We start from the raw sequence: 22,809 nt of genomic DNA, 5'->3' as shown, positions 1-22,809 counted from the left end.
CTTAAGCACCTTAACATTCTAAGTTTGATAGGAAAATAAATGTCTGCCTTCATTCAGTTTCTAGAATTACAGGAACAATATTTTGAGGTATTTGGGATATTGAAAATGGAAGGGAAAGTTGGAAGGGATTGGCTGCTTAGGAAGTTGCTGATGCTGTGAAACAAAGACCATAGTGGAATAGTTGCTGAGAATTCATATTTTTTTAAATGCCAATAGATTTTTTTAAGGAAAAATTTTTCTTTTTAATATGTTATTTCCTTAATAAGTACTTTTTTAGGGTAAACTTCTTTTGAAGTATATTTACATTTTGATAAGCTTTCTTTTGGGAAATTCAAATTCCTGTCTACTTGTGAGGAAAGGCAAAAATAGAAGATTAAACTTCAGGAGCAATAATGAATTAACAAAGTGTGAAATAAAAGCCTATGGGGGACATCTAACAGACAGGATAAGTTTACAACATTGCAGAGAAGGTAGGGACCTAGAGGTTATCTAGGTCCACTACTTCAGGCAGATTTGAAATGAATACCTGTGACACCCTGGGCCGGGCCCTGGTGGTCTCCCTCCTCCCCACTCCTGTCCATCAGCTGCTTGATGAATGTGGTGATTTTCTTAGAGCACATGTCCCACTCTTCCAGGATCAAGTATAAACTCCTCTCTGGGCATTTAAAGTCCTCCCCAATCAGGGCTTAACTCTTGCGCCTTTCTAGTTTTCTTCTGTCTTTAGTAGGTTAAAACTGCTCTATCATCCATGCCACTTTACCATCCTAAATTGCCAAGCAATCATATGTTTCCATAGAGAGCTCAACTACGATGGGCTGGCCACGTTGTTGGAATGCCAGACGTGTGCTTGTCAAAAAAGGCTATTTTATGGCAAACTCGCAAAGGGGGTCAGAAGAAGCGGTACCGGGGCACCCTGAAGGTCTCATTGAAGGTCTCATTGAGGAACTTTAGAATTGATTGTACTGCATGGGAGACCCTTGCCCATGACTGCCCAGCATGGCGTGCCCTCATCAGAGAGGGGGCTATGCTCTATGAGCAAGGCAGAGTGGAAGCAGCTCAAAGGAAATGTGAGCTATATAAGTTTAGAGAATCCACCCCAGGCGTTCGAACACATGGACTGTTTGTGCCCAACTCATGGCAGGGCATTCTGAACTTGTCTAGGTCTGATTGGCGGACACACTGATTTGTTTCAAACATGATGAGCTCATTTTGGTCTTCTCTGATAAAGAAGGACAAGAACCAACCAAAACTGCTCTAGGCCCTTTGGGCTGCTGTGGCATCACAGGTCTTTGATACTGACCTAGGAACAAGATGCTCCATCTCCCATCCTTTTCTCTGCCTTTCCCCAGTCTGGGGCACGCTTCCTTGACTTTATTCTCCATCCCCTTCCATTTATCTTTTTCAAGTGTGTGTGGCCCATGGGAGGGTAGAGTTATTTTTGCATGTTGTCTTCCCTCATCAGAGTGGAAGCTCCTCAGAAGCGGGCACCTTGTAGTCTTGGCCTTTCTTTGTTTCCTCAGCATATTCCTGGGCATCCACGAGCTTCCTGCATGCCTGGTCCCCCAGGCTTTCCTGCCTCTCCTCGGAACCAAGCTGCCTCTTGGGCCATCACACTTCACAGGAAATGCCTAGTTGTATTTTTAGAATGTTAATGCTTTGAGCTACTTGGACCACACCTGTATTTCTGTCCTAGTGCTCAGGAGAGTTGCTGGCATGTTGTCAGGGACTAATATTTGAGCCTTTATTTGAAGTCGCCATCGTTGGAGGGGTTTCCTTTCTCCCTGGGCTTTGAGCTTCATTTTGTAGCTTCTCCCTTTTTTCCCTCTGCTAGTTCTGGATTGGAGTTCTGGATTGCCCTTCTATACTTGGACACAGCGTGGTCAGCTTGTTGGAGTCTCTTCCTGGTCAGATATACTCAGGATCCTTTAAACAGTTTGTGTGCAGCAAGATCTCCAGTTATCCGCCGTTCTTAGCATGCTCCTGAATGGGTTCCAGCCAAAGTTCAGGTCATTTCACGTGGTCTGGCTGGAGGGTGGTCTCAGTGTAGCCTGAGAACCCAGCAGGTTTTTGGCTTCTCATGGGGCTATTTCAACACTAAAGCCCCTGCTCTTTTTTCCAAGCCTGTTGTTTAGCCAACCCTCTCTCATCCTGTGTTTTGGTAGTTTATTTTATTGTGACATGAAACATGGAGCAATAATAATTGCAGACATAACTGTGCTGCCTTATAGTTTACAAAGTGCTTTATGTTATGCTACCTAAATGGTATGTGTGAGGGCAAAAAAATACTGACCCCCTATTCTCTTGACTGTTAATGGAACTCCAGGACTGGAAGATCAGCTGGGATAGAAAGGAGTGTGTAAAAAACCCGATCTCCACTGCTTATTAAGCCAGGGATGGCTTTCTACTATTAAAAGATGGGGGGGGGGGGGTTCACAAGAAAGAAGTTTCTTAATCATTTTAACCACTTGTCCATGATTCATTTATGTTTTTGATTTCAGTATATATGAACTCTGTGTGTGTGTGTGTGTGTGTGTGTGTAGTTTACGTATACTGCTCTTGATTGACTAGACTTTGTAGAATTTGTTTTCATGCCAAAACTAATCTCAGAATGTTGACTTGGCTTTTTAAGAGTGAACTTTCTCCCCTTCTGACAGCCTTGACTAAAATGTTGTTGACTAGTAGAGCTAGTATCTTAGGATCAAGCACACATCTGTCTTTCAAATTTCCCTAACCTTAAACTGCCCAGATATTTATCCAAACATCATCGCTATGGGCTTTCCTGCAGAAAGACTTGAAGGTGTTTACAGGAACAACATCGATGATGTAGTCAGGTAAGATTCTTTTCTATTCTTGGGTTTTACGTGGAATATGATTTTCATCCAGGCTGCAAAAATGTTTTGCTTGCACGTGTCTATTTTACACTTGTGGTAATTGAGAACTTTTGTTTTGGGACTTAAATGTGATGTCATCTTTTCCAAAATATTTGAAAACAGTCCCCTTTAGCAGAGGAATTCAAGCCACCGTGGGACTTAAAATGCAAAATTCTTACACAAATCAGTCACGCTGAGGTATGGTCCACTTGAAATAAGTGTACAGAAAGACTCGATGGAGCCAGGTTTTAAAGAACTTAAAATACAAAATGAGTTTATATTGGATTCTAGAACTGGTTGGGAACCAGTGGCGTTTGAGTGTGGGAATGGCATGGTAGGAACTAAACTTGAGGAAAATCACTTCAAGCACTGAATGTAGGATGAATTGAAGGGTAAGGAGACCAAGGAGAAGACTTGGTGACAGTATCAGAGATAGGGTGAGGAATAGAAGGGTTGGTAGGTGAGAGGTGTGGAGGTGGCAATCAGATTTGTCAGCTTGGGAGGTTGTGAATCTTGTTCATAGAAGGATGACGATGATGATAATGATATCCTAATCAAAATGGTGACATTCTGTTTGAAGAGAGGTAGGTTGGGAGAAAATGTCATGAGCTTTTCCCCAATATAAATTTCTAGTTGATCTCTCTGGGACATCCCGTGATGGGACGCTGGAGCTCTAGAACTTGGGACTGGAAATACAGACTTAAGAGATCTCTTCATAGAGATGGTCATAGATCCTTCAATGATGAGGACTGAGCCTAATACTCAAAGTTAGGGGTTTCATGGAAGTGATGGACCCCCACAAAAGAAATCACAGAAAAGACAAGTCTTCAGTAAGGTCAAAGAACCAGAAAGAGCCTAGCCTGAAAGTTCAGAGAAGAGGAGGAGGCAGCACTGTGAGTGAGTGTCACCTGAGACCAAGGCCATCTGGGGTAGCTTTCCTGAGGGTAGGTTAGAAACCAGAAAAGGAGTTTGGTAGAGTTTGAGACAAACTGGTTAGTCTGTCAGACTCAGGATCCTTCTGGAAGGATAGGAGAATCCTTAATAACAACCTTGGGCGCTTGAATGTGGATAGAATGTCCCAAGATGAATGATTTTTTGATACATACATGTGATATCTACTGGATGGTTTTGTAAATATTCTAATCTCATTTTAGTTTCAGTAGTTCAGAGTCATCATGTAAACACATTCCTGGATAAATTATTGTCTTTCTAGTTGTCATCTGCTATGTTGGTTTTATTTTAGGTTTCTTTGAATACTTAGTTTTTATGAAAAGAACAGTTATAACTTTTCATTTGATACTGTTTCAGTAAAACAGTAAGGATTTTTATATAGTTTTAGAATGAAACATTTGTTACATCCTGGTGTGAGGACAGGAAAATTTGTAAAAGAACCAGTGTTAAGGTCATTGGCTATATGTGTATGTCATAGGATGTTGTCTGTTTTTAGGAGCTGCTTCCCAGACCTTTAGAGCCTGGGGGGGGGGGGGGGCTGGGGGCTGGGCCTGCCTTTTGTAACATCAGAGCATTTTGGTTCCACAACCCTACTAGGTACAAGCCGGACCTTTTCCTTATGTTACACTCCCTTTCCTGGGCAGAACAACCTGTACAACATCTGGTGTTTTTGTTCAGCCAACCTTGGAGTTCTTCATTGACTCTTTATCTTTTTTCTTCTCCTCTATTAATTAACCTTCCCAATTTTATCTCCCTGCCACGTACCCCATTTCTGTTTTCCAACTCCCCTCAGAAAAGACCTCTAAAGAACCTCCTCCCACTCCTTCTCCAAACAGAGAAGAAACTAAGTTTGAATTTCAGTGCTGACACTCACCAACTTAGACAAGTTACTTTAATTCATAGAGCCGCAGTTTCCTCATTTGTAGAGTGAGGGGGTTGAGCTAGCCTCGTCCTAGCTTCTCTCTCATAATCCTTCCATTTCTTTTTTTTTTTAGGGTTTTTTTTGCAAGGCAAATGGGGTTAAGTGGCTTGCCCAAGGCCACACAGCTAGGTCATTATTAAGTGTCTGAGACCAGATTTGAACCCAGGTCCTCCTGACTCCAAGGCCGGTGCTTTATCCACTACGCCACCTAGCCGCCCCCACTCCTTCCATTTCTGAGACCTATGACTTCTCCTACAGGAAACAGTTCCATTCAAATGATCCTTGTCGCATTCCTGTGTCAGACTTGGTAAGGTTGGACCTTCAGTAGTTTCTCTGAACATTAACTGGTATTCACTGCTCCATCTCCATGAACTGTGTGCATCATTTGTCTTTCTAGATTGGTTTTTATCCTTTTCAGAAATGTGTTTTTATTGTTAGCTTTCATTTTTAGATCCTTTACGTTTTCCCCATATTTCTTATCCTGGGATGCAATAATACCCCTACTTTCTAAAAAGAAAGAATAAATCAGCGGATATCTGAAGTCAGCTATCACATGCACTTATGGAGTCTCACCTCTGCAAAGGAGTGATGGGGGGGCTGGGGTCTGTTCATATCTCTGTGAAGGGACCAAGCAGAGGTTATTATAACTTTGCAACATTTTGTTCACTTATTTTGTGGTGGTTCTTTCTGTGTACATGGTTGTTGTCGTGTATTGTATATTGATGCTGAGGCAGCTTATTGACACAGTGGAGAGATCACTGGACCCGAATTCAACTTCAGCCTCATATTCTTACTAGCTTTGTGACCCTGAGCAAGTCACTTAACCTCACTTTGCCTCAGTTTGCCCACCTGTAAAATGAGAATAATAATAGTCACTGACCTCAAGGGTTAGATCAAATGAAATATCACTTATCACTCAGCAGAGTGTCTAGTCTTCCCTACTTAATTCACTTCAGATTAGTTTGAATCTTTCTAGGTTTCCCTGGGTTCATCACGTTGGTTCTTAGAGCCCATTACATTCACATCATAGTTAGCAGTTGACTGGGGGGGAGGGGGGACAGGTGGAATCTCAAGGTGGTTTGGATATTTGCTTCTTCTTAGTGATTTGTAGTCTTCCTGGGGCCTGGTTGCCAGTACTCTGCAGGTCTGTGATAACTTTCTTCTTTTTCCTCCCTTGACATGGATTTCTTTTTGATTCTTTTCATAAGTGTTTCTATAGAACCACCATGTGCCAGACACTGTTCTGCGGGACAGAGAAAGCCAAGTCTGGAGTCAGAATGTCACCTTGAGCCATCAAGGAACTGCTGTTTGCCTCAGTTTCTTCTACTGTAAAAGGGGATAATGACAGCATTTGCCTCAGGGTTCTTTTGAGAATGAAATGAATTAATAGATATGAAAAAACCGCTTGGTACAGTGTCTAGCACCCAGTGCCTTTTCCTTTTCCTCCTGTTTTCTCTTCCTTTTGGCCTCTTGTGTGTGAGCATCTCCCAAGAACTAGTACTGCCACACAGCTTTGGGATTGCCTCTCAAATCTATAGCCCTGGTCCCAGTTTCATGTTTTTGCCCGCCATCCTCTTCTTGAGCAGAAACTTCTAAATTTAATATAGTCAAAATCTCCCATTGCCAGTTTTAATGTCCTCTGTTTCTTGTTTGGTTATAAATTTCTTCCCTTTCCACAAATCCGATAGTACTTTTTTGATCTGTTAATTGATCTATGGTGTGTGTCCCTTTTTAATGTGTAAATATTCGACCCATTTTGACCTTATTTTGGTTTGGGCTGTGAGATATGGGACTCTTTCTGGGTTTTGTAAAATAGCAAGTTCTTATCCAAAAGTTAATGTCTGAGTTTGTCAAGCAATAGATTATTGTAGTAGTCATTTACTACTGTTTCTTTTGTCCCTAGCCTAATCCACTGGTGCATGACTGTTTCTTAACCATTCCCAGGCAGATTTGATAACTGCCGCTTTATAGTTTGCCCAGGAGAGAGGGGTCGGGTTGCTCTCAGGATCAGTGAAAGTGATGCTGTAGGACTACAGGTCTGGAGGCCTTTCCAGTACAAAAACTCTGTGATCCTAGGATTTGGGGGGTACTTGATACAGAATAATTTGAAATTCAATAAAGGAGAACCTTAGTTAAAGGAATCTAAGAGTAATAAATGACAAATATCTATATAAAGTCAGCAACATGGTAGTCGTGTCTTGCACTATTTCTTGATCCTCCCAAAATTGTGGTGTGAGCTCTATAGGTGGTTTTTACCCCTGTTTTATAGATAAGGAGTGATATTTAGAAGGGGAAATTGAATAGCTCTTGGTAAAACCAAACTCATAAATGTGAGGGATGGAATCGGGGCTCTTGTAATTACCTTATATATTGATGATCTGTTATTAATGCAAGAGTCCAAATTCTAAGAAAGTAAAAAAAGGTCTTTTCTAGCTTAGGATTCTTGCTTGGATTCACCTTGCATGTTGTCCATGGTTCTTGGGGATGACCTCTTCCCTCAGTTCTTATAATCCTCCCCCCAGCATGTGGAGGCAAGCTTTCCCATATCCCTTTAGAAAGATATGTTTGCTTGCCTTTTCCGCCCCTCCATTGTCTTAGTCTGCTAAGGCAGGCTGCCAACCGTGGGCATGAAATCCTGGTGAGAGGAGAAGAGGAAGAGGTTGAGGCGGCAGCATTGGCAGTGAATGTTTCTCTCAGGTTCTTGGAGGAGCTGATTATAACCTTTTTTTGTGCAAGATTTTTTTTTTTTGTTAAGCTAATTGTTTGCTTCCTCAGTAATCTCATTGTTGCCCATTGGTGCTAGATAAGGTATCAGATAGGACAAGTATCAAAAGGGAGCAAAAGAAAATGTCTAAATTTACTTCCAACTTATTTATTGGGCAACTGAGAAGGGCCAGAGCACAGTGGAATATATAAAAGAAGGGTTATTCATGACCAGAGAATCATGGAAGTAAGTCAGTGACACTGGCATTCTAGCCAGTGCTGGGAGGACCCTCAATCATCATATAGCACTGCCTTGCCAAGCCAAGACCAGTTACGTGCCTGAACAGGTGAGGAAGCTGAGACCCAGAAGGTCACATGAGCATTTCCTAGTAGAGGAGAAGGAGAATCCAGATTTCCTCATTCCCAGTTTTACTTGTACAGTTTCACATACTTTACAATTCAATTTATTCTCTTACTAGGTGGGGGAAGAGAAAGAATGAGATGGAAACATTTATAATATTTAAAATAGCAGTACTGTTATCAGTGCTGATTTAAATAATGCAGGCAGATAGCTCAGACAAGAAGAGCAGCGTTTGGGAAAGGCCTTCTTATTGAAAAACATGGTGCTTGATCAGTCCTGATGGGTGAGTGTGGCTAAGAGCAGAGCAGAGTGGAGCAGGACAGTTCAGACAAGCCCAAGTCTTTGAGTCTCACTTGAGTTGTGCCAAAAGAGTCAGATGACCTGGCAGAAGCAGGCAGTTTGGATTTGGAAGAGGGAGAAAGTCAAGGTCAGGCTCAGATCGCAGAAAGGTCCTCAAAGAGAAGCTTGAACTTGCAGTGGAGTTGTTGAAGGTTTTTGAAGAGGGGAATAAGCCGAACTATTTCATAATTGGATAATTTTATTAAAGACTCAGGATAGCAGGGAGAGAATTTATTGTGACTGATGAAGAAAACAGATGATTTGCCAAGTAATGAAAAGAGTTTTGCATGAAGAATAATTGTCAGGTTTGTTTATTAAAAAGAAATTTTGTCTTTATTCAAGGTCTGAGAGCCAAAGGCAGTTTTAAGTTTACTTATTTTGGAGCTCTCAACTATTAGGCATTGTCAAGGCCTGTGAATGATGTGACATTTGGATTTGAGACTCCAGCAGTGGGTCTATCAGTGAAACCCACCTTCATGAGGCAGGCTGCATGGGGAAGGGTCAGGAGGAGCTGGTTTCACATGGGCACCTCTGCCTCAAAGGGGTAGTTCCTGGGGGCTTAGATGGGTTCTGTGTACTGAATCTAGGATCCTTCCAGCTCTCTTAGATTATCTTGTGATCTGTCACATCCATAATATTGTTAAGGTCAAAGATGTATGATAGATAGTACCTATATTTGAAATAGATTTTTCTCTATTCTCTAACCCTAACCCCAATATTTTCAGAATCGTATTGTTAAATATTAACTACTTAAATTTTCAGTTTAAATTGAAGTTGGCTTTTTCTCCATTCAGTTTAATTTTATATTTTTTTTAATAATCAACAATTAAGGATACTGTTGTGAACATTTTTCTTGAGATATTTTTCAGTCCAGCCATGCATTTTTATCTACTTGTTTATGAATAGATAATGGCATGATTGTTTTTTATTATTTGAGATTGGCATTTTGGGGGGGAATTGGGGGGTACTGTTTACCCCCAAATATAAAAGTATAATGTAAAATTTATAACCTGTTGGAAAATAGGGATGCACCTTCAGATTTTTATTAGAGATTAATCATTGCCCCAACAAAATACATTTGCATTCTGTTTTAAATGAGATATAACAGATTCCTTAAAGTTATAAGAATGGAAATGATTTGTTGATTATCCACAGTATGAGGAAAAAATTATTTATAAACGTAGCATTTCCAAAGAATTTGTTATCTTTAGATTTAGCTGCAGTTGATTCAGATATTTGTGTGCTGTTATTTCTGATAGATTTGGTTTTTTTTTTTAAATTTAAAAAACAAAAGTCAGACATAAGTAGAGCATATGATAAAGGGACAATGTTGACACACTTCATTTTCTCATTTTCCCTTGCAACTTGCAACCCTACATGAGCCCATTTAAAGCAATGCTTAACGACCTCTTCCTATCTAGGGAATATCAAGGAAATATATGAAAGAAGAAAAAGGGAGCTGGGATTGAGTTGAGCGAGTGAGATTGGTGTATGGGAGCAAGATGATTCCAAACTTGACTGGACTTGGTGTGGTTCCTCCTCTATCACCATATCCTACTCTCTCTGGCAGAAGGGGCATCCCAAGGGGCAGTAAATTTTAATTGGACCAGGGGAATCTTTTTGGTCATTTCTGGGAAGTCATATACCTCCTCTGTCCTTTCTGGAGCAAGGGCGGGGAACCTGGACCCATTGTCATTTTCCTCTTCAAATCAATTTTTCTCTGTATGGCTTTAGACATTTTTGTTAAAGGGAGAATTTAGAAGAATATCTCAAGTTTATATAGTAAACTACTCAAGAAGACTTGAGCTGAATTGAATGGCTTTTTCTTGAAGGAAACCAGAAAAAAAAATAAATTGCTGAACACATCCTTTTGTTACAAAATCATCGAATATAGTAAGAAAAACTTTATACCATGCCATATCATCAAGCTTCTCTTCTAAAAATGTAGAATGTTGATTCTCAGGACCTAGTGCAACACCATCCTTTTGCAGCTCTGCCTCCCCCAAGGAAGGCAGAAATTAGCAGGCTGACCAGATTGGAACTTGGATTTGGACTCTTCAATCCAAGAGTGTTGCAGAAAAAAAGAAAAGAAAATGATGTTCAAAGAAAATAAAATCTTTTCATAAGACAGATTTTTTTTACTATTTTGTCAAATCTTTACTCATGATCGAAGGAAATTCATCATTATCAGCGAGATGATGCAGTGAGTAGAGCACCAGACCTGGAGTCTCTGATCCTGGACAAGACATTGTCCTGTTTGCCTCAGTTTTCTTACCTGTATGTCTTAGGGACTCCATGAGATCACAGTTGTAAAGTGCTTAGCTAAGCAAGCCATGTGAGTGCTCTCTAGTCATCAGCTGTTTTATTATTCTTGTCCTAGGAGAGAGTGACCACGTGTCAGCATCTTGTGGTCCTCCTGGTTTTCCCTGTCTAAAAACCATCCAATAGTTAAGGACTTGAACTCCATACATAGAAGTAGTTGGATTGACTTGATACATTTTATTGGAAAATTTTTCCAATTACACATGAAAAGAATTGTTAGCATTTTAAAAATGCTGACTTCCAAATCCTCTACCTCCCTCCCTCCCTTCCTCCCTTCCTCTCCTGTCCTTGAGAAAGCAAATAATTGTACATGTGCAAATCAGATACAGCATCTCACTATGAATTCAGAGAAGGATCCTGGTTACTGAGCACTGAGCAAGCAGACTTACAAAAATTAGGGACCTAGTCTTTCCTCTTACATATCAGGTGGTTCCTGATTCTTAGGATGGAAAAAGAAGAGGGGCAAGCAGTATAAGTAGTTTCTGTGATCCGGGAATTGTGCCTTACAACTGTGATCTCATAGCTCATGGATCAGTCCTTGGAAGGGCCAACGTTTGGGGTTTTCTTGGCAAAGACATCAGAGGGGTTTGGCCATTTTCTTCTCCAGCTCATTTTACAGATGAGGAAGCTGAGGCACATGGGGTGAACACACTTTGAATCTGAGGCTTAATTTGAATGTAAGATGAGTCTTCCTAACTCTATATAGTCAGTGCACTATTCACTGCTAACTGCCCTATGTCCTGGGAAGTAGGGGGCTTATAAATTAATCCCTGCGTTATAGATGAGGAAAATGATGCTGAAAGAGGGGATGTGACTTGCTCAGGGTCACACAAGCTGATTGGTGTCTGAGGCTGGATTGAATTCAGTCCTTTTCAGCTTGAAGTCCTGCCTCACTTTAGTGAATTGTACTGTGAAGAAATGACCTCACCAGAGGAGAGATGAGCTGCTTTCCACCTCTGTGATGCCATGATTCTTCCTCCCCCCCCCCCCTTCCTCTTTTCTATGCCCAAAGTCTTTGTTTTGGCCTCAATTGGGGAACTGTCCATTGTGCTGAGTCAATTTTCTGTATTGGCCCGAAAGAAGCTTCCTTTCTCTCTTTTCCCCTCCCCTCTCCTCCCCACCTCTTCCCTTCCCCTTTTCCTTTCCCATCCCTTCTCTCCCTTCTGAATCTAAATAAACAAAAGGAAGCATTTTCATAGTCAGAATGAAAGGATGACATGAAGTTACAGAGCTCTTGTGTGCAGCTTACATTTTTTAAAATGTAGAATACTACTTCTTTTTGCTTCTTTCAGACTTTCTATTTTCTTTGGTGTGTTTTAGAACAGATATACTGGAATGACTCCTCTTCATTCCCTCTCTTTCTCTCTTCCCCTTCTCTCTCCCTCCTCTACGTTTATCCTCAAAAAAGGAAAAGAAGGGGCGGCTAGGTGGTGCAGTGGATAGAGTACTGGCCTTGGGCAAGCCACTTAACCCCATTGCCTTAGAAAATCTAAAAAAAAAAAAGGAAAAGAAAGCATAGTCAAGCAAAACAAATTAATCCCTTCCTAAGACTGAAAATGTAAATAATGTTAATTGCCTCTTGGACCTTACTTTCTGTTAGAAGATGGGCAATACCATGCTTCTTCTTTATTCTTGGAGTCCTGATTGAACCTTGCTTGATCAGAATTTCTAAGTCCTTCAGAGTTGTTTGCAGGAATATTTTTTTTATTTTTCTTTATTTTTTTATTCTCATTTTGTACAAATGTTTTTTTTACATTAATAAAATATTCTTGTTTAAGACTAAACAAAATACCCCCTCCCCCTCATGAATATAGACTTGCTTGAGTGATAAAGTAAAGGGGAGAAAAAAAAATTAAAATTAAAAATAAATAATAGTAATAATTGTAGGTATGGCCAGGTGGCGTAATGGACAAAGCACCAGCCCTGGAGCCATGAGCACCCGAGCCCACATCCAGCCCCATAGAACCAACAATCACCCACCCAGCCGTGTGACATGCAAGACACCTGATCCCCACTGCCCTGCAAAAACCAAAAAGAAGAAAAAAAAAGACCCAAAATAAAATAAAATAGTAATAATAGTAGGGGTGGCTGGGTGGCAGACAGAGCATCGGTCCTTGAGCCAGGAGCACCCGGGTCCAAATCTGGCCTCAGATACTCAAAGATCACCCCACTATGTGGCCCCAGGCAGGCCACCCAGCCCCATTTGCCCTTGTAGGAATATTTTGATTTCAGATAACAAATTTTCTGTCTTATCATTAGTTGTTACTGTCGTTACATTGGTCAATATGATTTCCTTAAACAATTCAGCTGTATTTTTCTGTCGTTCCCATGTTTTTCCTGCCTTAATTGCTATAGATCACCCTCCATTTTAGTGAGTGAGGGTTCAGCATTGACCAGTTTCATTTGAACTTATTAACTGGAAACCTACTACTAAAGTAGACAGGTGACTACATTGAATTGGATTTTAAAATTTTGCTTACCCAAATTACATGCTTGGTATATGCCATATCAACAAATAGTGAAAAACAGCAGTGATGATTTATATGACCTAGGACTTGTGTCAGATTGGGATGAGGTGATGAGGAAGCCTTGCTGAGTGTCTTTTGAAGTCATTAGTGCTTAAAGGCGTCCTTTGCACATGTTCACCCTGACATAGTATTCATGACTAAAATAAAATAAAGGTGAACTAGAAGAGAGAATCAGAAAATGCTTTTGTAATCAGTGAATTGCACTCGATATGCCTTTTCCTTTTTTGGGCAATGTGAGGAAAAGAGAGGCAGCAGCTAAATAACTTCAGTACAGCAAATGCTCTTCAAGCCTACCTGAGGTCTTCATCACCTTGAGGGAGAGTCCTCCGGGACTGCTCTTGGCTGAGCTGCTCTTCTAAAGAGCCCCTTCTGAGTTTCACCAGTAAAGTTACTCCATTTAAAAAAGATGTCACTGGCTTTTTTTCTCTGATTTGTACCCGATTTCTTTTTTTTTCTTTTCATATTTGATTTCTTGACAGTAACAGTTTGCCCAATATTTATTTTTGTGAAAGACTAGCCTGAGAGGTGTTTTGTATTGCACTGATAGAATTGACTAGGTTTTCACTACACTGTTCCAAATATAGTATTATGATGACTTATGTTAAATTCAATATATTGGGCATGTTTTAAGGACCAGTTGTAGATGTGCAGAAGAGATGGCTACAAAGAGGAATATTATTTCCTCATATTATCTCGTATTTCTTTTCTCTGTGAATTGTTTTATGTTCCCTGTGGCTGATGATCCACCTAAGGAGACTTCCAAAGGAATAGTGATTTTGGAGAATGGCCCAGGGAAAGAGAGTATTCTGAGAATAATTTTTTTTTTTATGTTTTTGCAAGGCAATGGGGTTAAGTGTCTTGCCCAAGGCCACACAACTAGGTCATTATTAAGTGTCTGAGGCTGGATTTGAACTCAGGTACTCCTGACTACAGGGCCAGTGCTCTTTCCACTGAGCCACCTAGCCATCCCAAGAGAAAGTATTCTGGAGAAGCAATGTGGCCAACAGTGTAAATAACTATAGAAATCCAACTGAATGGTGGAATGAGAGAGAGCCTTTAGATTGAGCAGATAAAGATAAGTGATCTTGGGTAACCTTGGAAAGAACATTTTCCATTTAGTGAAGGATCAGAAAGGAGCTAAGAGTAGAGAGAGGTGAAGAAATGCAGTTCGTTTATGGAAGAGAGAGTTATATAGAAACAAAGCTTGTGGGGATGATCAAGTGAAATGTAGGGTTGCTTTATTTAAATCAAGGCTTATTTTGGATGGGGTAGGGAAACCTGGGTAGGTTTGTAGACAATTGAGAGAAATTCAGTAGATATACAATTGTAGAAGGAAGAAAGAGAATGATCTACAGTATTAGGGCACAAGTAGAGACTTTGACTGGAGCAAAAAAGGAGAAATTGAGGAATCCTATAGATTTGGGTTAATAAGGAAAATGAGATATCTACTATAAGACTCTTTCTATACCCATTGACATAGGAAGAAGAAAAGGCAATTAGGTGAAGTGACTAGATAGAGAGTGGATTCTGGAGTCAGGAAGACTTTTCATGAATTAAAATCCAGCCTCAGACACTTGCTTAGCTATGTGACCCTGGACAAGTCACTTTGCCTCATTTCCTTTCTCTCTAGAATTAGCTAGAGAAAGAAATGAGAATCACTCCTGTATTTTTGCCAAGAAAATCCAAATGGAGTCAGACATGACTGAACAAGAGAAAAAGAGAATTTCGAGGCAGGTATATGATTCAGTGGAAAGAGGAGAGGTACAAAAAACAACATCAACACAAAAACAACAAAAAGTCCACTTATTTCAGTTTCATATTTCTATTTGAAGAAGCACAGTATATAGAAATAGATGATTGTCCTCTAAGTCTGTTGAATATTTTTATTCCATTAATGGCAAGATATTTTATAGAAACATTTACTGTTTCAGGAAAAAGTAAAAAAAAACTTTAAAATCAACTTTGATTCTTGAATATTGAATGATTGATTCCCAAACCAAAGAAAATATCCCTTGTATTGCACTTTGACTTTAGAGAGACTGTACTACTTTATTAGCAAATGTACCTTGTTTTATATTGTGTCTCCCTTTCTCTGTTGTTTTCCTCCATTGGAGTATAGACTTCTTGGGAGTAGAAACTGTTTCTTGTTTGTATTTGTGTCCTCAGTTCTTCTGGAAGGTAGTTGACATTATTAATAATAATTAATGTTCTATTATCCTTTGTTAGTCATACATGATGAGTACATAGCAATTTTGTTTGAACCAGGGACTTGGGATATTAGCTCTATAACCTTAATGGCCCTATTTTTCCTTTCTTAATTTCCACCTGGAAAAAGGGAAAAATTTTGTCATATATCATTCCCTTGGGGAAATTGCCAAATTTATAAAATTGGAAGACTGACCCTAGAAGAAAAGATGGTTATAGATATGAAGTACTGTGGAATAGATGGTATTTCCACAGGGAGATCATCAGAATCTCCCAGACCCCAGTGGAGATACATGGGTTTTCAAGGTTGAGCAGCTTGCTTCCCTTCAGTTTGAATGTAGGATAAAACCTTGAGGTCAGAGAATAGTTTGGTTTTTGTCTTTGTATTCCTGGGGACTCAGTCACACAAATTGGGTCTTTCTGTAATAAATGTTTGAATTGAATTTGAAGGTGCCCTGCCATGACCAATGTGCAATATTGTTAATGTTGAGTCTAAAAGGCTTTTATGTCTATGTGTGTATAATATTGCAAGGTGCCTTATGGAATTATGATATATTATTTTGATTTGGTAATCAAACTTGAGTTTTTGAAGTGTATCCTTTGTACCAAAATTGCAACCATATGCTTATTTTTAGAGGAGGGAGTGATTTAAATAGTAAAACAAAGCTAGGTAAAAGTTATTTACATTTTGCAGAAATTTAAAGAACAATTTGACCACTAGTGATAAGCATAGTTTTTAGAACTTAGCTGTTTTAACAAAAATCTATCTCAGTTTTCCTTAGAGTTCTTAACAACTGCAGCACCACCAAGCTACAAACAGCAGAAGGTCTCAGAATATCTCTAAGTTCTAAGTTTTCCTTAGATTGATTTAGCATTTTTTTAAAAAACGCACGCACACACACACACACACACACACACACACACACACACACACACACAAATATATATATATGACTTGACTGAGGGGATGGTATATCACTATATTTGAGAAAAATTACAGTGTACCTGACTATGGATGATCAGACCAATATGAGCTCAGAATGCTCTACCACAGGTCGGGCATAAATAGTCTGTGTGAACCCCTGGGGTGGGTACTCTAAACTTACGGTGTCATGTTTCCTTTGAGCTACTTCCATACTACCTTCTTCATAGAGTGCAACCCCTCCTCAGATGAGGGCCTGCCATGCTGGATGGGTCCCATGCTGTACAGTCATTTCTAATGAGACCTTCAGGATGTCTAGGTATCGCTTTTTCTGACCCCCACGTGAGCACTTGCCCTGTGGGTGTTCTCCATAAAGTAGTTTTTTTTGTCATCCTAACACCATGCCCAGCCCATTATAGTTGCCATCTTTGTAATAATGTTGGAACAGTAGGCAGTGTAGCTTGAGAAAGAACCTCAGTGTCTGGCATCTTCCCCTGCCAAGGGATCTTCAGAATCTTCCTAAGACAGTTTAAATGGAAGCAATTCAGTTTCCTGACATGGTGCTGGTAAACTGTCCAGATTTCTTTGGCATAGAGCAATGAGGTCAACACAGTGGCTCTGTAGACCTACAGAGCCATGACTTTCACAGAAGGCTATTGGCTAATTCGGATAACTTTTTCTCTTGTCCAAACTTGTTGATTTAAAGGCCCAGATATTCATTATTGTATATTACAAGTATTTGAGTACTAATGAAAATGTGAAAGTATTTAATGAAAAACTGAATGTGAATAAGAGATGGAAAATATGAAGGTAATAGAGTAGAATAGAAAGAATTGAATGATGAATCAAGAAATTGGAGCTGTTGTCTCAGTTCTGCCATTAACTGACTCTGGGATGTCTCTCCCTCTGCTTTGCTCATCTGTTAAACAAGGGTTCTCTTCCAATCTTTTGAGTCATTGGAGTAATACTGGAATGTAGTCAAATAAATACTTACAGTTTAATGTGTTTTTCCTCTCTTCATGCTCCTAACCAGGAGGGGGAAAGTTGATTTTTATAGAAAGGTTGAAATATTCTATGACATGAATGTTTTTATTTGCCCAGCTTGTTGTGGTATTGTTCCTTGTTTGAACTCAGGTCCTCTTCTGAGACCTTCTGCTGTTTGTAGCTTGGTGGTGCTGCAATGAATAGAGCATCTGACCTGAAGTTTTGAAGGCTCATTGCCTTGAATTCAAATTTCATCCCAGACAAGATATATTATCTTTGTGACTCTGGGCAAATCATTTCATTAAGTTTGCTTTAAGGTCCTTGTTTGTGAAATGAGCAGGAGAAGGAAATGGCCAACCACCCCAGTATCTTTGCCAAGAAAACCCCAAATGGGGTCATGGAGAGTCAGATGTGATTAAAAAAACGACTCAACAACAAAAATTAGTTCTACAGAAAATAAATATTGTGGATGTCACTCCAAAGTATAAACTCCTCCGAAACCCCGGGGGTGGGGGGTGGGGTATGAGAAGTGGTGGGAAAGAACAGAACTGAGAAGGGAGTTGCTGGAACCAGAGCCTTCCTTTAGGTGAACTTTGACTAATTAAGTCATTTGATGTTAGACTTCTGGAGTGTTATTTGACTGATCTTACTGAATCAAGACAGCCTTGCTTCTCAGCAGTGACAAAGGTTTTGGTGCAATTCCCACTTAATAGAACTAATTCTTTAAAAAAAAAAACAAGACATCTGTATAAGCTGGTTTCTTTTTAAACCAAATTCTGATGCTGGTATAAAATTATTTTAAAATACAGAACAAATCATTAACAAAATAATAGTCATTTCATACTTTCTCTTGCTTTGACTTCTGTTTGGTTAAGAAGATGTTCATCTTAGTGGGAATTCTGGTAAAGGCCATGAATGCATCTCTTACCAGAATGGTTTTAATGTGTATGGTAAATGATATATATAATTATAAAGATGATTAAAGATTAGTAAAAATAAAGATAACCTTTTTTTCCCCATTTCAAGTCCATGGATTCCACTTTTCGAACCTCTCTTTAGATCATATATCAAAGGACATAGATCTGGGAGGTGCTTTTCTTGTTAACTTTGCAAATGAGAAAAAAGATTACAGAGTTCAATGAATATAGGAACTTACCTAGTAAGTAACAGGACTGGAATTCCAAAAAAGGTCTTCTCATGTCAAATCAAATGCTTTTCTCATGCTACCATAAATTGATAGAATAGTAGCATCATTTAAGAGAAATATTAATATAATGTGAATTTTATGTACTGCCTTAGTAAAACATAATAAAGAAACCTTTTCAGGAATCTTATCTCACTGAATGCAAATATTATTTGAGGTTATTAAACAAAACCTCAGTCTTCAGAGCTTTTTTGAGTATTATTGATGTTAAATGCTAATTATTTTGTTAATGATGACTTTTTTTCTTTTTTGAAGGTTTTTGGATTCAAAGCATAAAAATCATTACAAGATATACAATCTGTGAGTATATTTCCCTGCTTCTAAATCAATTCTTAAGTGAAAGTTTTTCCATTCTGGGATGAGGTAGCATTAAAGATAATATTTTACTGAATTGTTTTTATAAAACAATTAGTTTAAGAAGTCTGCTTGAAAATATCATTAGCTCACTTCGTAAGGGTAGTGATGATATGAACTGGGATGTTGGCAAGGCTTTAAATGACTTGGCATCCTGCTGGTCGTGAGAGCCTGGGACCACATGGTCACTGGCAGGATGATTCCCTGCAGAGCCGACTGTTGGCCTTCCCTGGACCTGCTCTCTCAAGTGATAGGTGCTTCTTGGTTCTTGGCATCCTTTCCATGGGGATGCTGTCAAAACCATTCTTTTGGCCTCTCTCTTTATGGATCTCAGAAATACTGCTTGAATACTTCACTTGGGTGGTTACTACTTTTCTAGGGTAGTATTACAGGAATTTTTCTATTTCTAAGCAATGTTGTCTCTTCCATTTTTTTCTTAGTGGTGATGTGTGTGTGAGGGCCTTGGGGAAAAATAGACATTTTCCTTATTTTTAGTTCCCTTTTTTTATTTCAGAACATGTTTTTCTGATACCTTTTTTCCTCCTGAAAAATTGTGAAAAAAATTCATTAAAATTGTATGGAAAACTGTTTAATGTTGAACATTTATCCTTTTAAAAGACCTTTTGTAACTTGAATGATTTATTATATTTTTAAATAGTTTTCTTATCTCTGTAGAAGTGCAATTTCTATCATCTTAGAGCATTTGATCTCCATTCTTGTATAGAATAGATAAATACTGTACCTAGAGCAGTATCAAGAAGAAGATGTAGTGCTTGTGATTTTTATGAGACAACAATTAGAAACATCTAAAATTGATGGGGCCCAGACTCTTGCAGGTCGCTCAGTGGTTGAGTCCGTAAAGTGAGGAAATAAAGGCTCCTGGCCCTAGCCATCTTTCATGGCCTCCAGGGGCCATTTCAACATGTGATTTATTGTGGAAGCTTACTTACTGTTTTCTTTGCTTTGACTTGTGAGGGGCAGGGTTAGGATATAGAATCATGGATCTCAGAGTGAAAAAACCATCTATTCAGGCCTAGAAGAGAAAGGACTGGTGCAAGACCACACAGGTGATAAACAGGAAAAAAGCAGACTGAGTGTCTTTCAGTCTAGTTTCCATTGTGCCTTGTTGCTGCTTCTTACCTTCCCAGTCTTAAAGTATAAGCAGCCGAGTGAATATTGGCCATGGAAGCTGGCAGCTAGGAATGAGGAAATGCTTACTTTTATTGATCAAGGTTCAGGCCAGAGAAAGGAATATGCAGGGATTAGAGTTTTACAACTTGAACAAAGGTGAAATCTAGCTCTTCTTTGCCTTATAACCCTGAAATCTTCAAAGGAACCTTGGTCATCATCAGGAAGAGCCTAACTTATATTCCCAGTACTATTTAAAAGGACAATAATATAAGTACACGTTTTAGGAGAATATTAATCAAAAATGAGCCTTAGTGCTTAGAGGGATAATTTTAGTCATCTGGAAAATTTAAGTAGGGTACCCCATTCCTTCATGAAAAGGAATGATTTTGATATTGCCATATATTTGAAAAGACTTGATGTTACCAGAATTTATTGCTTGCCATTAATTTTAATTTTCGTTTGTGTGGGGAGGTAAAGTTCTAAATCTATGATCTCAGTTGTGAATGATCTCAGCTTGGGAATACCCATGGTCTTAGAGACCTGCTTTGGACACTAAGGGGGCTGAGGTCACTTGTCCAAGAAAACACAGAGGATTATTTAAGTCACAGGTAGCACTTTGAACCCAGGACCACCCTGCTCTCCTCTGTGATGTTTGATGTTCTGCCTTTCATTTAAATTAGATCTTGTTATTTCCACCCTCTAAATAGACTTGTTAACAAGTTCTGTGAAGAGGCAAAGAGCTGGGAAGTCTATGTTAAAAAGCTTATAATAAAACTATTTGAGTATGACAGTGATGCCCAGGATCTTTTAAATATAAATCGGACCCAAACCCAAAGAAGTTCCTCCTCAGCTATTCATGAAAGGAAAAAGTCCCTGCTCTGCACCAGGGCCAGTCTGGGTGGTGTTGGCTTTAGGATTTGCTGCTTTTTGCCTTACTGGGCCTCAGTTTCTCTGCCTGTACCATGGGGGAAGGGTAGGGGAAGACACCTTCCTGAAATTGGACCAGAACATCTCAGGATCCTTTCAAGTTTTGGATCCTACAATTCTAAGGTCTGTAAAAGTGGGTGGTGATGCTTGCATTCTCTGCTACTTGAGGGGGTTGTGGTGAGGAAGTAACTTGGTGCTGCTTCTTGTACTGTTGCTTAACTGAGAACAAATCTAATGGACTTCTAGTCTCTGTATCAGTTTAGAATTTGAAAGGCGATTTTGGCAGATGTAAATGACCATTTTAACTTTTCTTTTAGATGTGCTGAAAGACATTATGATGCCACCAAATTTAACTGTAGAGGTAAGTAAGTACCAGGTTCTGCCATTGGCTCAGATTTTCAATTAAAAAACAAAGACGCAAACTTTTACTCTTTGAGGAATAAATAATTGAGAAAGTGAGAGAAAGTAGAGAAAACCCTAAGATGATGATGTGGTTCTAGAGCATCAGTAGATCAGTAGGATGGGATTACAGGGACCTGCCTGTAATGGAGCCCCACTGTGTGCCGGGGAGACAGGGCACTGGGTGTTCACTTTGAGCTGGGTTCTGTCTAGCCTTCTGGGACATTGTTTTAAAAAATTGTGTGGAGAATCATTTAACTTTTTTTCCTTTTGGCCATTGTGTGTTTGCTACTAGTAGATCACTTTGTTATTTCTGTCTCACATAAACTCAAATTAGTAGCTGAAAAGAGCACTTTTTCAAAAAAAAGTTGTACCATTGAAATGAAGGGTGCCATTTTGTCAGTTGAGCCTCCATCTTTTATATTTTGAAAGGATGAACTATGATTGAGGATGTCCCTGTTCTTGGTGGGAGGTGCTTTTTTGAAGGTAACATAAGTCAGAGTAGTGGAGGAGGAGGAGGAGGAGGAGGAGAGAAGGTCCCAGAGACCTTCCATCTCATGTCAGGATCAATTGGCTGACTGCTTCAGTCCTATGTTTCTCTCTGGGGCTGGCAGGTGGGGATGATGCCCGACTTCCTGAGGCTAGACGTCTGATGAAGTATGAATCGAGTGTATGGAGTTTCAGAATATATTTTCTCTAGAATTCGTCTATTTAGTGAATGAACTCCTTTATCATAGATAACGTTTATGATGTTTCACCTTCTTCCAGCCATTTAATAACTCCCAGCCATTTAATAACTCAGACCAAGAGCAGTGTCTGATAAAATGGATATTGTCTAATAGCCCTATTTGTCTTTCCAACCCAGTTGCACAGTATCCTTTTGAAGACCACAACCCACCACAGCTGGAGCTCATCAAACCCTTTTGTGAGGATCTTGACCAGTGGCTAAGTGAAGATGACAATCATGTTGCAGCAATTCATTGTAAAGCAGGAAAGGGACGGACTGGTGTAATGATTTGTGCATATTTATTACATCGAGGAAAGTTTTTAAAGGCACAAGAGGCTCTAGATTTCTATGGGGAAGTAAGGACCAGAGACAAAAAGGTGAGTCATGCCATGTGTGCTTTTGCCCCTTCTTTACCCTGGGCCTGGGACTTGTAACTTGTATAAGCCATCCCCTCTGGGACAAACACGTCCCACTTATTATATCTGACCAGCCAACAGAAGATCATTGAATGTTTCATGAGTGGTGTGGTGTCCTTTTGGAGCTTATTGCATGGCCTCTTTACTTCAGATTGTATATTAAACCCTTGGATAGAGTTTTTTCCAAATGAGCAAGAGTATCAGAAATTCATTGAATTTTTGTGAGCATATGAATGCCTTCAGGCAAATGGAGCTAGAGCATTCTGTGCCCACAATTGCAATGGAAACTTTATTGTTGAGTTTTAGAAAGTATTCCCTAGGGAAACCTGTGAGTTACAAGTCACACAAGGATATGTTAAGTACGCTTGGAGATGAAGCGCCTTTGGAAGGAAAGTTGAGTGCTGTGGCCTGTCTGTTAAATTCTCTATGAACTTTTTTTTTTGATAGATAAAGATTTATTCTAACTTAATTTTGAGTGTGAAAGAATGTGATAAACACCAAGCAAAAGTCTCCTTGGAAGTGTTAGCTTTTTTGTTTCTCTCAT

At 39.4% G+C, this 22,809-nt stretch overlaps 1 protein-coding gene across 1 annotated transcript in view; it reads left to right on the top strand.

Moving 5' to 3' along the window:
- Positions 1–22,809, top strand: part of PTEN (phosphatase and tensin homolog) — a 71,776-nt gene that overhangs the window by 22,326 nt on the left and 26,641 nt on the right. The window contains exons 2-5 of the mRNA XM_074232249.1: positions 2,747–2,831; positions 18,567–18,611; positions 21,041–21,084; positions 21,988–22,226. Coding sequence (XP_074088350.1) covers positions 2,747–2,831; positions 18,567–18,611; positions 21,041–21,084; positions 21,988–22,226 — 413 coding nt within the window. The remainder of the gene's footprint in view (positions 1–2,746; positions 2,832–18,566; positions 18,612–21,040; positions 21,085–21,987; positions 22,227–22,809) is intronic.

The sequence above is a fragment of the Macrotis lagotis genome, chromosome 4 (genome assembly GCF_037893015.1).
Source record: "Macrotis lagotis isolate mMagLag1 chromosome 4, bilby.v1.9.chrom.fasta, whole genome shotgun sequence".
NCBI lineage: Eukaryota > Metazoa > Chordata > Mammalia > Peramelemorphia > Peramelidae > Macrotis > Macrotis lagotis.
This window is presented reverse-complemented; position numbering and strand designations above follow the sequence as displayed.